The sequence below is a fragment of the Ornithodoros turicata genome, chromosome 1, assembly GCF_037126465.1.
Source record: "Ornithodoros turicata isolate Travis chromosome 1, ASM3712646v1, whole genome shotgun sequence".
Taxonomy (NCBI): Eukaryota; Metazoa; Arthropoda; class Arachnida; order Ixodida; family Argasidae; genus Ornithodoros; species Ornithodoros turicata.
In genome coordinates, this window is record NC_088201.1 from 188,678,833 (window position 1) to 188,695,493 (window position 16,661).

General features: G+C 44.7%; 1 protein-coding gene and 1 long non-coding RNA gene across 2 annotated transcripts in view; one reads left to right on the plus strand and one right to left on the minus strand.

Moving 5' to 3' along the window:
- The window catches only part of LOC135374324 (atlastin-2-like), a 78,543-nt gene that overhangs the window by 54,873 nt on the left and 7,009 nt on the right, over nt 1-16,661 (minus strand). Inside the window, exons 2-3 of the mRNA XM_064607306.1 lie at nt 11,742-11,797; nt 5,529-5,719 (exon numbers count right to left, since the gene is read on the minus strand). Of these exons, the coding sequence (XP_064463376.1) occupies nt 5,529-5,719; nt 11,742-11,777 (227 nt within the window). The 5' untranslated portion in view covers nt 11,778-11,797. The remainder of the gene's footprint in view (nt 1-5,528; nt 5,720-11,741; nt 11,798-16,661) is intronic.
- Nucleotides 13,601-15,034, plus strand: LOC135374316 (uncharacterized). Its single transcript, XR_010416842.1, has 3 exons — nt 13,601-13,862; nt 14,078-14,161; nt 14,853-15,034. It is a non-coding gene; the product is annotated as an uncharacterized LOC135374316 (long non-coding RNA).

Consider the following 16,661-nt stretch of genomic DNA (forward strand, 5'->3'; position numbering starts at 1 on the left):
TGTAGCGGAGACTGAGCTCCATAATTCGATATAAAATTCAAGAGCCTAGGCCATGTTGCTCTCACGCATGGAGGCGTCTAAACATGTGACATATGAAAAAAATGCGGTTTTTGAGCGCTCATATCTAAAAAAAGCCACCTCGAAAATTCTTCAAACTTCGTAGGCACATGCTTCTGTACATGATATTTGAGTGCACAGAAAATCGAAGGTGTTTTCTTTGCACAATAAAAGTTAGAGCGTACCAAAGTCTCAGTGTCCGACTGTGGTGCGTGTAATGACCATGCAAGCGCTGCGAGAAGTTAACTGGTCGATATTCACGTTTTTCTTGTGACCGCCGCCCGTGCTGTTTGTGCTGCTATTTGAGAACCCAAAGGGTCGAATATTTTCCCCAGGACGTCGAATGCAGCACAACGGCTGCACAAGGACACTATATAGAGAAGTGCAGATTGAGTGTATCTGTCACTGTTCGCGCGGTACGTGCATGCAAGTTCGATGTTTACATCCAACACTCTAGACCATGCCGGTAAAGATGAGTCACTATTTATTTACATTTGATTGATTACATCAGCAGTTGTGGCAAAGATAATCAGACTCGCGCACGTTACAATAATGTTCAGGCGTCAGAACGTTTGTCGTCAATGCATCGCCCAGCGAAGATACACGGGTGAAGTTCCTTTGAAAATGTATCTTCTGTCTGTGCCTGTTCATGTAGCTCGCGCAGTAGACACGGTCTTTGCTTAATTTCATGTTCACGGCGAAGATACAGACGGCAAAGCGACGGCGAGTCGAAACAGTGTCAAAACACATCTGTTAGAAACGAAATCACTGCTGGCTAGAGGAATCACTCACTCTCGCAGTGACTCCAAACTAACATGGGTTTTCTACCTGAAGCCGGATACGGCTCCAGTGCGGGTGGCGCTAATCCTGTTACTCTCCTCGCTGTTCATTAGCAGCGGCGGCGGCTCCTGTCACGGCAAAGTACTCGCCGACAGACACAGAAATCGTTGTCTATGCTTCTATGCTAACTGAAGGACGTCTCCTTTGGTAGACTACAGGTACCACGGTCCGCTGTCTCAAGAAAAACTCTAATATCGACCAGTGAACTTGTCGCAGCGTCATGGTCATTACAGGCGCCACAGTCTCACACTGAATTTTGGCGCGCTGCAACTTTTATTGTGCAAGGAAAAAACCTTCGAGTTTCTGTACACTGAAGTTATATATACGGAAGCATGTGCCTACGAAGTTTGAAGAATTTTCGAGGTGGGGTTTTTTAGATATGAGCGCTCAAAAACCGCATTTTTTCAAATGTCACGTGTTGTAGACGCCTCCATGCGTGACAGCAACCTGGCGTAGACCCCTAAATTGGATACCAAATTATAGAGCTCAGTCTCCGCTACATGGAGATGCCTTTCTCGTTTCACTGACATGTGCACAAGTGCCGCAATAGCCGCGAGAATATGACCGATTTTCGTCGTCGTCACATAATAACAAAATCACCGCCGAAACTGAACCCAAGCACTAGTAGCCAACATAGCTGACAGTGCGTGAAAAAAAATTCAAAGCCGTGACCGCGTTCGTTAGACAGATATTGAACGCCAAAATCGCTATGCTTCAAAGTGCCCCGGACCTGCCATATTCTTCCGTATTTTTTTTTTTTTCAGGAACAACGGAAAGTAGAGAAAAAAACACAGGCTGTTCCCTTGTCAATCTGAGCCAGGCTACACCATATATTTTTTCAATAAAAAAACTGATGGTGCCCGGACCACCTTGCCTGAGTTGAGATGGAATCACCCACCTGCCATCAACTCTGTTTCTTTCTCGTGTGACGAATCATGTCTCAAATAAGCGAGCAATCAAACCGAAACAGGAATGTGGAGAGGAGTCTCAAAGACTTTCCCTTTCTAAGGCCAACGCGTTACGTCACCCTGCATGAAGCCGACAACCCAAACGGAAGAAAACTTCCCATGGTGTTCCTGGGGATATCCTTTCCCGGAAATTGAGATCTCCCTGGGAGACAGACATTTTTTCGACGGACGTCCTCCACATCTCCGAGTGGCCACGATTTGGACTTCCCACAAATATCCGTCGTTTGTCCTCACAGGAAGTTACGCGGCGATACCCGGACGTTGCACGGGCTTACTTGCGTACGTGCTCAAGGCCCTGCATTTTCTCATTATTATTCATACTGCTTTATTGAGTTGCCGCGTAAGTGGACAGATTCTTACTAGGCCCGTAGGCATTTTCCCGCCATTTTGTTTCGGGTTAGGCCACTGTTTCGTTGCTCCTTTTCGTTTGTTTCTTGTATTTCCGCCACGGACAATGATCACGAAGTTTTAAAAAACCAAAATAAAGACGTACATACAGAATCTCTTAGAACCATGAAGATCACTTAGAAAGGCAGTGGCATACATTTCCAAAGCGAAAACAGATACTATATAATGCTGGTCTCGTGATCTTCCACAAATTCGAGAGTCCAGTTTGCCTGCGAGTCAGTATACCACGCCGGTCGTAGCCGCTGCGTTACGTTCCCGGAACAAAACAATGAACGAAGATTGTGGTTCAGATCCTCCGACACAGATGGAAAGAAACAACGGTCATCTGTTACTCTGAGAGTGAAAAAACAGCGCAAGAATGACATGACTAATGATCGGTGACGTCGGCCGAGCAGAGAAAGGTAGAAGTGCTTCCATAGACGTTCGGCGGGAGCCAGACTTTTTCAAATTTCGAAAGTCGTTTTTATGATTCCACATTTGTTTTCAATACAATATATCACATATTATATATTTCACATATTATATATTTCACATATATTTACAACTATTTCATATTTCAGAGATATATTTCACAACTATATTCAGTTCGTGTAAATGATTGTGGAAATACCGAAAGCTTGAAATCCATTTGGTTCCGAAGTCGCCCTTTAACAAGTTATCGTGTGGCTCGTTCGGGTGTATCACGTGTTGTGTGCTTCCACTGGAGGAGGCTATGCCATTCAAAACAAATGTTATCCTGTTACATCCTCATAAAATGCCAGCTATACCCACGTGGTGCTAATTTGTCATCGTTTGCTTCGTCGTCTTCCCATCATGTCGTCTCTCGCCGGCAGGAGCGACGCGTACATGGAAATAGTTCATTGTGGACGACCTGGAACACGCACCCCGCGGGACGACGTTGGTGCATGGTTTCGGTTTGGACAACAACGACGTCGTATATCTGCCGTCGAAACCGGTAGAAATATGGCGAAGCGCAAGTTGTCAGCGATGCAGGAAGAAAGAGATCATGTGACGCACACAGCGTCTGTAGGAATCGTTCCGTACGCACCAGCTCCCAAAAGGCCACAGACAACGCCATTTTCTAACGAAGAAGCAGCGCAGGGACGAAAACGTGCTCCGGTAATCATGCTGACAAATAAGCCTAACAATTACACTTCTGGTAGGATTTCGTGTCAGTGAGTAGACACGATCTTAGCTCCAGGTCAAGTTAAAACATATCGCACGGCGGAGTTTGCACGTTTCCTTGCAAATCTTGCAGTCTACTGGCAAGAGACCGCCTGCGTATCGGCAACATCCTCTGCGTATGATGTCACGGGCAGCTCACCTCGCTGGCGTGTCGTAGCAGCCGCCATTTACGCCGTGGTTAATACAGAATATTCTTGTAATTTGGACGGTTTTCAACGTCATATTCCACACGGTGAATGCGATAGTACACAGGAACAAATCGAAACTTATCGTAGGCTTGTCAAATACCGTTTCATGGGCCCTTTAAAGATGCTCAGAGCGATGGGGTTGCAGAGCGTACGTGTCTCGCGACGTCAGACCAGGAATTATCGTCATTGGAAGGTATACTGCGGATGTGAAAATAGGCACGGATCTAATATTCACCTCACTTCAAATGGGTGTAGTGGTCAGCTAATGTGCCGCTTACAGTTCGCGGTCGCCGACACACTATATCCATACGCGAGAACAACAGTACATCAGGGATGGTCAGTATTTGGATACACTGTAATTAAACCAGTACATCAAATACAGACTGGAAAAGTTTATTGGTAATTATACTTGAATACCAATTTTTGGGTACTCATTGTTTGTAAATGCTTTATAAATAGTCCTAAAGACGCGAGATGCTCATATCTCAAAGTTACCCTGCGTTTGACTTTTCGGCAAGAAAGGCGAAGCACAGTTTGGAGGGCCATAGAGTTATGTCGTTTCCGAAAGCACGCACGTGCAACAAACCATTTTAGATGGCCAGTTTTTCACTGCGGACAGTTGTTGCCGGCAGACGGCACTACCCGCCTACCTAGTTGCGCGAAGCCGCTTCGTCAAATTCAGTACATGCCTTTCTCCGCCAGCACCCGCGTTCTCCTTTGCGAATCTGATTCTATACGGCCGAGCAGAAAATACCTACTAGATACAGTTTTCGAGAAACTTTTATTATTAAAAACGCACTGATAATCTAGAAATAAGTGTTATTTTGCCTTGCTGATTGATTGTTGTGATCATCATTTCTGTAATTCCAGGTGGCATATTGCTCACAGTATTTATGACAGTAGTTGTGGTATTTAAATTCTGTATTTGTTTCCCATTTAAATACTCATATTGACGTATTTATGCTCAGCATTTAAATACCTCTTTTGAATGTTTTGTATTCACATTTAAATACGGAAAAATGTATTTAGGCCCATCCCTGCGGTACATGGAGCGAAAGTCACTTGACACATGTGGCATTCGACCCTATTCCACGCCATTTAAGACGACCAACACTCATGCTACATTCGACAGTGGTATGTTTTAGAGATGGTCCTAATAAGTGACAATATGGGAGACTACGCTGCTCATTGCTACAAGCTGAAAACCATACTCGGAGGATCCACAATCAATCAGTTATCTATGCTGAAGTCCTGCCGCTCGTCCCCATCTTCCACGAGGGTCGCTATGGCCCTAACCACATCCACTGCGGTTGGATACCTTATCGTTGAAAAGAAGAGAGCTGCGACTTAAGTTTTTGGACGGTATCACAAATTATAAGACTGGTATTTCAAAGGTCTGAACCCTCCCACGTTTATCTTACCAAGGTTAGACCACCACAGGAAGTTGAGGTCCTATCCTTGGAGAACTGACGGTTTTAGGCATTCATTTTTTTCCCCAAAACTGTATACGACTGGAACTACAGTGTGCAGTAAAGTTCATCGACTTAATCTCTCTCCTCCCCATTACTCTTGCAAGATAGATAGATGTTATTGTCAATAATGTAATGAGTACTGACTGTGTTTATAGAAACTGTATCGGCAGTGAAATTCGCCAATTTTGGTTAGGTCTTCCAGCTTAGAGGCGTATGATATACCTTCTCTCCTGTAACTAATTATAGTCTTTAATGGACAATGATTGTTTCCATGATGGTTTAGTGCAGTGATTGTAGTAATTTTATTTACATGTTCATTCTTAGTTTTGTGGCTCCGCTACGGTATGCCACAGCGCAATGTAGCGTAACAAGCATAAATAAAAATAAATAACAAACAAACGAGTCCGCACCTGATGCAGAATCCGAGAAGAAACGACTTTCCGAGTCGGAAGCCCCCTGCGACTGACAAGACTACCACAGGGAGGTCAGCAATATCGCTGTTGGTGAGAAGACTTGATAATTTATCACTCCGAAGTTCGAAGCAATTGAGATCGTGCTGGGGACGCACGACGACCGGATATGCTGTAGAGCCCCGTAGGTCCTGCAAATGAGCATAGGTCATATTCATTATTACGAATGGTGATTATCATCTTGCATCGTTTCACATATGCATACTGGACGTTTTTCTTTGTTACAATGCGTATCATGTGCAGTTTCAGCAGTGACGTCCAATGAGGAGCTTATTTGAGTAGCGCTACGGGATAATTCACTGCTTATTTTACATGTATCCCTTTACAATGGCAGATGCCACCTTTCGAAAGATGTCAAGCGTATTTTTGGTGTTCCCGGTCGTCTATCTGTGGTTTGTTCCTTCCTGTGTCCAAAGTCTACTCAAACCTTAATCGATATATCGGGGACATTCTCTAGCGTTATCCCCTGTAGAAATTTGGACCACTCTGCATGCAGGCTGTCTGCACACTGCGACTTATAGATGTACCATTGAACTGTTATGTTGTCATGAACCGTTATGCCACGTTATTTGCTATATTTCGTGGTAAATACGTATAGGAGCGCAGTTATTCCCATAAATATGTTCCGTTATTCAAAAACAACTCAACTTGAAAAACCCAAGTGCATCTGTCAGGAGCTTGCTTCTCGTTTCAATTCGGTTCTGTATAGTTCTCATACAAATGCCAATACGGTAGTGCACGCCTGGTGTAAATCGGGATTATCAACTTTTATATTTTCACACGTGCATACTGCAGCGTTTTTCTTCGTTTCGAACAAGCATCATGTATACCTCAACAGTGATGGACGGTGAGAAGTGTGTCTGCATAGCCTTTACGGGATGATCTCTTAGCTCATTCATACCGGTAGTGGAAACTTCCTCGGTGACACGGGCAAGAGGCCATACAAGTGCACTGTCTGTCCTGCAGAATTCAGGCAGCGCACAAGCCTGTTGTATCACAAGCGAACACATACGGGCGAGAAGCCATACAAGTGTGATCTCTACCATGCAGAGTTCAGCGAGAGCACGAAGCTGCGGAATCACAAGCAAACACACACGGACAAGAGGGCTTACAAGTGCGACCTCTGTCCTGCAGAGTTCAGCCAGAGCGCCAGGCGTTGAGTGGCACCTGTACGAACTGAGGTCCGATTTCACCAACGCCGATTAACATTTAAAGGGACAGTCGCATTCTCCGAGGTCAATTTCGAAACTAATGCGAATTCTAATTCCTTGCCGACCACTGAAGTGGACCCGAAAATACCATTTCGATCCGCGGCGTACTTTTCGCGCAATCCGATGAAAAAGAAACCGGAATCCTTGCGCCCTCGCTGTCTAAAAGTGGGAGGAAACGTCACCCGGATAAGGCCAATCAGCGCGCGCCCTGGGCAAATGCGAGCCGCGCGCCTGTTTGGCGATCGCGAAGCGAAGGGAGCAAACATGGAGTCGGAAAACGTTTCTCTGTCTGGGGGAGATTCTGACGAACATGTTAGCGGTAGCGGCGACGAGTTAATGCTGGATGATGACCCATACTCTACGAACCCAATACCTCTGGAACCCGCCGACCATCCACGAGATGTGGCTGCGGCTAACCCGCGGGATGACATTTTTAGGTGACGTATCTCTTTGCATGGTTGCCGTCGGATGTGCGAAACAGTTTAGAATGTTGAAATCGGCAGGTGTCTGTGTGGAGTCCGCGACCCACAGGAGCCCGACGAGAGCCTGTGTTGCCATTCTGTTGCCAGGGTGGTAGAAATGTGCCGCCGTGCAGTGCATAACACAACACATCTGCCTCCGTAGAGAGCTTCTAGTGGAGTACGCGCCTCAATTCTGCCGCTATGATCAACATTTTAGGCGACTCAATCCCGAGGACCACAGGTGAGCCTGCTGCAGTGCTCTCCCGTTTGCTATATGATTACCACCGTAATGAATTTTTCGGTTTAAATGACCCCCATCAAGATTCGGAAGGGTAAACTCGGGTGTTATTGGTTATGCAAATTGTTGCACCTAAAGTGGACAAGGGCTGTATACAAAAGGGCGACTATTCTCAGCAGCTTTTTGGCCTACACAAGCTTGTCCCCCATAAATCATAAGCGTGGACGACAGCCGTGGAACAATCCAGAGAATCCTGGTCCAACAATTCCAGCCGCCTCAGTAAGTCTCGACATGCTCGCAATTATGCCATTTAGCCATGGCCTGATTGGCAACACAAAACCCTGATTGATTGGTAGATATCCAGTGGGAATTTTAAACTCTGAAGGAAAGTCTTACAAGTTTGAAAACAGAAGCATTTGAGGTGCCAATGAAGAGGGGAAGCATGTTACTGAAGAATGTAAGAGTAACGTATTTTGGGAGAAATTGGATTTTGCCGAAATTTGAGGGAAGCTGGTTTGGGAGGGAGTTAGCAGTTGGAATCGGGCTCATCCTGAAAGAGGCGGAAATTTTTTTGTTGTACTATGTTGCACATCTGCCAACCTTCCACATTCAAAATGCGGGAGACCCTGGAACTAAGGAAGGAATGCACAGGCTTTGAACTCCAAGGTTGGGATAGTGTCTGTTCTTCTGTTCTTGCCATTGTCTTCCCAACACTGCGGGAGATTTGGCAGGTGTGCAGATGCCCACAAGACATTATGCTAAACAAAAAGAAATGTCATGTGGAGTTGTCTTTTCCAGCTGCCTGAGGTTCAGGGCATACTCGTCATTCACAAGATGGCCTGGATGCGTTGTCCAAGCAATCAGGAGAGAGTTCCCGTCTACGTCTTATCAAGGCTATCAGCATTAGGACCATCGAAACAAGGGTGTCTTGACAAGAGAGACAAGCTGGTGCATACTGATGGCTGGAACTGGAGACATGTAGTGGCAAGATGAAAATTTTGCTGACATAGGCACACTTCGTGCAAGTGAGCCCTCGGTCATCCCCCTTGCCTCCCATCAGAGGTTTCCGAGAATACTATAGGTGTGTGGTGTTCTCGAAAACCTCTGATGGGAGGCAAGGGGGATGACCAAGGCTCACTTGCACGAAGTGTGCCTATGTCAGCAAAATTTTCGTCTTGCAGCAATTTTCGTCTTTTCGTCATTGCAGTGTGGGGGATGTTTTGTCTTGTCACTCTGTATCTCCAGTTGCAGTCAACAGACTGTCTACCCGTCTGTACAGCAAAAACTACTACACGTGGCGGTATTAGCTCTGGCATCAAATCCAGACTGTACTGCACTAATACAGTGCCGAGGTGGGAATATTTCGAACTCTGTGCAGATTGTCAATGCGGTGTAGTGACGGGAATAAAGAATGACCCTATAATTGTATCGATTTATTGTACAGTGGAGTATGACGGAGTGGGAATAACAAAATAGCTTAGGTTTATTTGCCTTGTATGGCAGGCAAATAAACCTAAGCTATTTTATTATGTTGTGCTTTGGTTCTAAATTAATGTGGTGTGAAGTCTGGGTGGTTACAGGTATGCTGCCACAGGGATGTTAGGAGGGTTCATGTTGGCAGATCCATATCTGGTGTACTAATACGCTATGCAAGTGTGTGTCCTTTGTTTTCCTCTTCCTGGAATCAGGGGATAACAACCCCCTTGTGAGGCGCCGTGAAGTGGGTCCCCAGCACTTGCTTCAGCCATGACCTCTGCATCTGAAATATGGCCTTGAGTGTTAACACTGAAAAGAATACGTTGAGGGCCTAGCGGGTACAATAACAGACATAAAAATGACTATGCAAATAAATCTTCCCCTTTGCGGTCCCTGTTTCACTGGCACGGTTATTTTCCTGCCGACATTACGTTATAAACGCTGGCAGCCGCATCACACAAGATTCCTTTGACAGGATTCGACAATTTTCAGGGCTCGTACATATCCATTATGTTGTGGGACGTGCAAAACGAATTGCAATATTTTCGTGGCTTGACAAAACATACCAAATCCAGTTGATTCCGTTGACGTGCTTGCTGCCGCCTGAAATAGAGCCAGAAATTAGCAACAAGGCTACAGTAGAATACTAATGCAACGTGAAGTGTCTCGGACGTAGCCAAACACAGATTGCGATGTTTCCACATCCCTGAATGCTGCCATCAGGCTTACACTATGAACTGTAGAAACATCCACTAGCTGCAATAAGATTAGAATAACGCTGTCATGTGGGAGTGTTACGTTACTCCTGCATAATACAGGCGACAATTAGCACAGCAACAACACACCAATCTTTTTTCTCGAGAGTACGCGTACTATTGCGTCAGGATGCTGCAATCATTGTAATAATTTGTGTACATTAGTAGGCGGTGTGACTGTGACGTTACAATCGGCGGAAAGGCCAGGTGTTCGCGATGATGTTTACTGTGACAACTGATATTTTTCATCGCAGCGTAGCTGTGACCACGCAGGATTGTCACTTACCTCCGTTACTGGTTCCTGCCCTTGTTCCTGATCGAATATGGTAGGCACGGCGTCAATCTTCAGCCGTTTCCGTTTCTGCCGTAGCACGAGCCGAACGTGCAATACATCTTCATCAAAATAGGCGTCGTCAGCGAAATGACAGGAACAGACGCATGAAACATTCAATCCTTGGGCCACACCACAGTAGTGGCTGGCGATCGCTGCCTCCCACTCTCGTTTCGTCTCGCCATTGCGAGGTCGGTGAAATTGAAATGTAAGCTCGGGATTCGAGGTATATGTCTTTGTGCACCCGGGCACGTAACACCGGTTTCCTGGCTGTGAAATCGCACGTCAACGGCGTGAAATCCTAGGGCACACGCTGTGGTTCAAAGTACTTCAAAGCAAACGCGACAAGACAACAAGAAAAAGGGTCAGACGCACGCTCAGACACACACACAACTCCGGCGGGAAGGAGCGCCTCCTGATGGTTGGTTTATCCCGGTGACGTCAACCAGTGTCGGCGCCTTGCGGGGATTGCCGTGCGCGCCGAAAGCGCGAACATTTAACAATCGTTTCTGAGTCAACCAAGTGGATTTGTGCGGAGAAAATTTGCCGGCGTACATTATGAACGACAGGGAACATGAGCATAACAGTTCAGGAACACGCTTCCGGATGCGCCTATCCCTTTAAATCGAGATCAAGGGTCCCTTAACTTGAATTTTACTCCGAACTCTACCTCATACAGGGAGTTATTGTCACTGAAACATTCATCACGTCGCCAACTAACCTTTGCAAAAAACGAATTTAGTGCTAACATGAAGTTTTAGCAATCCATGATTTCGGTTTTAAGTTAACCAGCATTGGCGAAACCCTGCCTGAGTCTGAGAAGGCATTTTGAAGTGCATGTTTCCAGGAGACGGCTTGGTTTACGTATGCGAAGTTGAGTTCTTCCCTACTGATTAGGAATCGTGGAAGGTTTCTGCTGTATTCTTTAGGCTCGTTTCACTTCGTCTCTGTGTAGCTCCCGTGCAGATGAACACACTTGGTACAAATGGTGATTATCATCTTCCATCGTTTCACATATGCATACTGGACGTTTTTCTTTGTTTCAATGCGTATCGTGCACACTTTCAGCAGTGACATCCGATGAGGAGCTAATTTGGGCAGCCCTACGGGACAATTCCCTGGGTGATCGAATCTCTCTTGGCGCGAGATCAAGAGAAGAAACGAGAAAAAGGCGTCAGAAGAAGATTGGTCATTTCGGAGAGTCATGTTGTCTGTGACGTTGCGTCACGTCAGACAAAGCGGCAGAGGAGGTTGCCGCTTCATCTGTGGAGACTGGCCGACTTCTCAGCGCCCGCTGCAACATGGGGAGTGATACACGTAGAGAAAAGCGAGCTCGAATAAACCGCCCTGTCGCTGTCGTTGATTTAGTGGCCCTGTAACCGCCGTGTTTTCTTTTCTTTTCTTCTTTTTTTACATTTAACACTTAGCACAGGCACGCATTTAAGGTCCGCTTACCAGTCCGGTCGATTTTCTAACGTTGCACAACCCTATGCAGCAACGTAAAAAGAAACAAATGTATGGAGAAGGACAGACCGGTAGCCGTTACTGGAAGCTTCAATATTTACTGAAGACAGTGTCTGAGTTTTCGCACTGACATTATTCCGCGAAGAAGCGATGCCGCTACGATGTACTTCGACTTATAGCATGTACCTCCCGTAAGCGTACCCCCAATTGCACTTACCGCCCTGTTGCCAGTAAATCTTGAATGTGTGGTCATTTTCTCTCCTGCGATGCGAACTGTAGGGGGAAATGATAGGATTTAGAAAAAGGCTCACTGACATTGATTTGAAGAACAGGGACAGGTCATTCAGAAACATAAGGATCTGCACTCTTTCGGGGAAGCAAGTCAAATGGGGCCTTGGCACTTCCTTAGACACTCCCTTAGTTGCGCTATTGAAAGTGGGGTGTCATCTGAACTGCTTCAAGGGCAAGCAGGTGACCTGGCTCCCCAGTATCACATGGATGCAACTGCAAGTTCTCTGCATTGGATGCAACTGGCAAGTTCTCATTTGCACTTCGGCGTTGTGTCAGCACGTCTGCTGTATGGAAATCGTTACCGTGTGTGCTTCAGCGTTCATATAGTTCTCACCGGAGACTTCATTGCTGCGCTGAGCTTTTCCTGCGCACTATCATTATTTTTTTTTCTTCTATAGATGTGAAGAATTCAGAATTTCCCGAATCTTAATTCGAATCCAAGAAAGGTTATGTGAATCCACGAGTCTTATGAATATCGCATATTTTATTTTTTATTTTATTTTATTTTTTTATATTTTTTTTTATTTATTTTATTTATTTATTTACCCTCAGGTCTACAGCATTAGAGAGGGAGGGGCTTCAAACAAAGCAGGAACAATGTGGAATAAAATAAACAAAATAATCAACAACAAACGAACCAAAAACACGAGCATAGATAGTATCACTGGTGGACAATCAGATCAGTATGTACAGCTTAAGTAATCTTACGCTGCATTCAAGTGGTCGGGAAGCAGTTTCCTGAACTGTGTTCCGTCAGTGATGAAGGTAATGTGACCCGGGAGATGATTCCATTCCAGTGAGGTTTTAGGTAAAAATGAATCAAAACACGTTTTAGTAGTACAGAATGGGATACCAACTTTCTGGCGGTGATCAAGCCTTGAAGAGACATATGATGGATGTGCAATTAAATGGAGTTTTAGCGTTTCGTTGTAGTAAGATATCTTGTGGAACAGACAGAGTCGAGCAACCTGGCGGCGAACAGTCAAGGAAGATAGGTTAAGGATTGATTTCATCGCAGTAACACTGGCTGTAGGACTATAATTCCCTAGAATAAACCGTGCAGCACGGTTCTGAACCATTTCCAGTTGGCAAATGAGTGATTGTTGCCCTGCACCCCACACCGAAGCGGCATACTCTAATACTCTACACGGATATGATATACTCTATACTGGAAATAATACTCTACAAGGAAGTGCGAAGGGCTGAGGACTTGTGATTCCTCTGGATCGTTGTCTATGAAAGTGATTGGCCTAGAGTTGACGACATATTTAACTTCGGTCACCAACGTTTGTAGAATAATGCGAACCCTGATGGCTAAGATGAACAAGATGTTTAATGCCCTGTTGATGGAACAAGGTTTTGTGTAAGAATCAATCAGCAAGCATGCGTCATGCAACTGATGCGTGAGGAGCCCTCTTCTTCTCTTGACAGGGACGTTTTCCAACATCAGGAAGAATTAGCGTTCGGTAGAGTGTTAGTTTGAGTGGTAGTACGTTGAGCGGTGCGAGTTTGAAGTTGCGGCGAATGTACCCTAGAGTGCGTGTGGCGTTATTGGTTATATATTCAACGTGCTGACCCCATGAGAGATTAAAGGATACGTGTACGCCTAAATATTTATATAGTGTAATACCCTAGTTACACTAGCGCTCTCAACCACGGTTGAGTCGACCACGGTTGAACTAAACCGTGGTTGAGAGTGTTACACTGCAGCGCCAACCGTGGTTGACTGCACAACCACGGTTGAGTTTCGACCGAGCTCCTCAACCACGGTCGGGTCGACTGAAAAGCAAGATGGCGGACTCCACTTCAGCTACTGTAGTGTCGTCGGAAGCAATAAGTGAGCTGCCGTGCAGTAAAACACACTTCGTTTGGTCAGATGCCATGACGATGCACTTGATAAACCCCTGGGAAGACAGTGTAGCCGTATCGGGGACCAAAGAGGCCAGAAAAGAAACGCCGCCGATTACGACCGCGTCGAGACAGCTACTGCGGTTTTCGTCGGGAAGCAAGTGCGGGTTAAAATAGAAAACCTGACGATGGAATACAGGTAGGAAACTCAGTTAGTTCATTTCTTGTTTCTGCTTGCTTTGTTGTGTATGTCATAGCTACTTACGCCTATTTTATCCAGCTATGACTCCGTGCGATCAGTGGCGTTTTCGTCGCATTCCTGCGAGCGCGTATAATGTACATGCTGTTTGGTGTCCTTTTCGATGTTTCATACTATTTGGTACAACTGATGACATGTCATACTTGAATTTCCAGCTTCACCTATGAAAACTACAGCCACACTGCACGGTTTCGCACTGCTACAAAACGACTACTTCAGAAACAGTGATGTCATGATTGGTGAGCATAACCACAGCTGCAATCTGAATCTGTGTGCTGATATGATGTGTGGAACTCTGCATCTGACTGATCTGCTGCTTCAGGATGATGAGGGGATATGGAAATGGGGTGTGTACGTCCTCTTCGTTGGAATATGTGTTGCAGTTAGTATATCACTGCTTGTTCTGAACTCTTGTGAACCAAGCATGTGCTTAAAACATGTAGTAGTTTGTAAAGGCATTATTAAGTGGTAAAAAATAAAAGCACAACAATTTTGAAGTCACTAAAATGATAAATATGGATGAGCATTTACTAAGCTGGAAATCAGTGCCAGTGCTGGCAATGCTGCATGTAATCATATACATATTACTACTAAGCATAGCAAGGCAACTAGCGGGTGGGGATCCATAGTCAGGAGATTTATGTGCAACAAGAAAAGACAATAACAGTAGCTTGTGTGTATTGTATGTCATTTGTTATGCATGCTATTTATCCCCTGTGTATGTGTATGTGATGCACTATAAGCATGCTATGTTGCAAGTAGTCCCGATAAACTTCGAAGGAGTGACAAAACAAATAAAAAAAAACTGCAGAGGAAACATCGAGGCATCTTCCTCAGTAATATGTCGTTTCACTGCATGCTTCACACATTCTTGTGTATCTTCAAGGTTCCAATTGTACACGAACAGCAGGATGGGAACCATTGTTGCAGCATCCCAGCCTGAAGAACAAACAACTGAGCAACAAGAGACAAGTTCGGAACCTGCACAGACCTCACAGAGAAAGTAGCCCAAGAACCAGACTGTGATGATGCAGGTCCTAGAGCTCTAAAAAGCTGTGGAAATGAGAGCTACAAAAGCTGAAAAAAGGAACGAAGGTTTCAAAGAAAGGTACTGAGGCTGCAGGAAGGAGTTAATAGAATGCAACAAGAAACGCTTCGATAAGCAAATTAAAATGGTGCAAGCGTGATGGTGTACTGTGGAAAGAGCTGACATTTCCTTCAGTTCATATTGTGTGTTCCTCAAACTCAAGGAAATGTTTTCTCCTTCAAAGAAATGTTTCATTCGATGCAGACTTATTTTTCAATCATCGCCACCACAATAATTTTCTTTTTTCCATAACAGAGAAATCTTGCATACGTAGTTTGTTTTTTAGCTTTATAACAGTGCATTGTCCTTGCAAAGCCTCATTAAATGTATATGTGTAATGTATTATGTCAGTGATTCTCGGCTTTTGTTACTTAAGCTGAAAAAGGGTCATTGCGTGAAAAAGAAAAAACGAAAAACACAAGAAAACATAAGCCCATATTACCGTAGTTATAAAATCTACTCATAAGGAAACATGACACTAAAATTATCCACTTTAGAGAAATGTACTTGCCTGCAATAAATATGATGTCATAGTGTTGTAAAACGTTGTTTGATTGATTGAGATTTTAAAAAATATGGAGGTGTTCGGGTCAGCTACTGCAGAACTCGTGAATAGAAAACAGTAGAAAAACCAACCTCAAGATGACGAAGAGGCAAAGAAGAAAAACCATGCAAAACAAACAAACAAAAAACAAACAGGGTCCACCTGATGGATGTGTCCAGTAAATGAAATAAGAGTTCAAATGAACATAGACTGTAAAATGTCATTTGTGTTGCTTTCTTCATTTTTTTTTATTTGATAATGTGGACATTTGTTTCTTATGATGGACAGTTTTTGCCTGCTAAAGTTTCAGCTAAGTGCAACAGACATGACCGAACCTCATACAACAGGACACACAGTTGCCCTTGGCAGCAACTTTAACAAGTTCACGTAAACAATCTCCCAACTCGTAGAGCTAGGGTGACTTTTCCTGACGAGGGAGGGGAATCGTCGATGTTATTGAAGCATGATGGGCGCTTTCAGCACCTCACATTTAAAATCATTATTATTTGCTACAGCAAAAATTTTAAATACTGCACCGTTTTGCTATGCTAATCAATCTAATTGGTTTATGGGCATTTTAATAATTTACTTTACAAGCAAACGCTTGGCGTTTAAGCAGGGTTTGTTTAATGCTGAGATGTCCTTCGGTGGAGACTATTGTGTTGGCCTTTTCGAGGCCCTTTTTGGTGTGGGGGTGACGCGCTAGATGTCGACTTCATGAAGGCGTTGCTCCATAAATGTGCAATGCGATGGCATCCTGCACACATGCCCCACCTTCAGTGGAAACTGGTGTCGAATATTGTGGCATTTCCCTAACATGATGGCGGTAGTCCTACATTCAGTCTTGCACTGTCATTCATGCCTTTGCACATGTTATGTACAATGCAACCTCTAATTATCATGAGTATCATGTCACAGTTATTGATGTCGCACTCAATCCCCTTTAGAAGGATGCAGAGTTGTGCTTTCACTCTCCCAAAGGCATTTTCAACCACGTGTCTTGCATCTGACAGTCAAGCATTAAACTGCCGTCAGAGTATAGCTTCATCATATACGGCTGCAAAGGAAACGCTTGGTCACATAGGATGACTAGACCCACGATGAACCC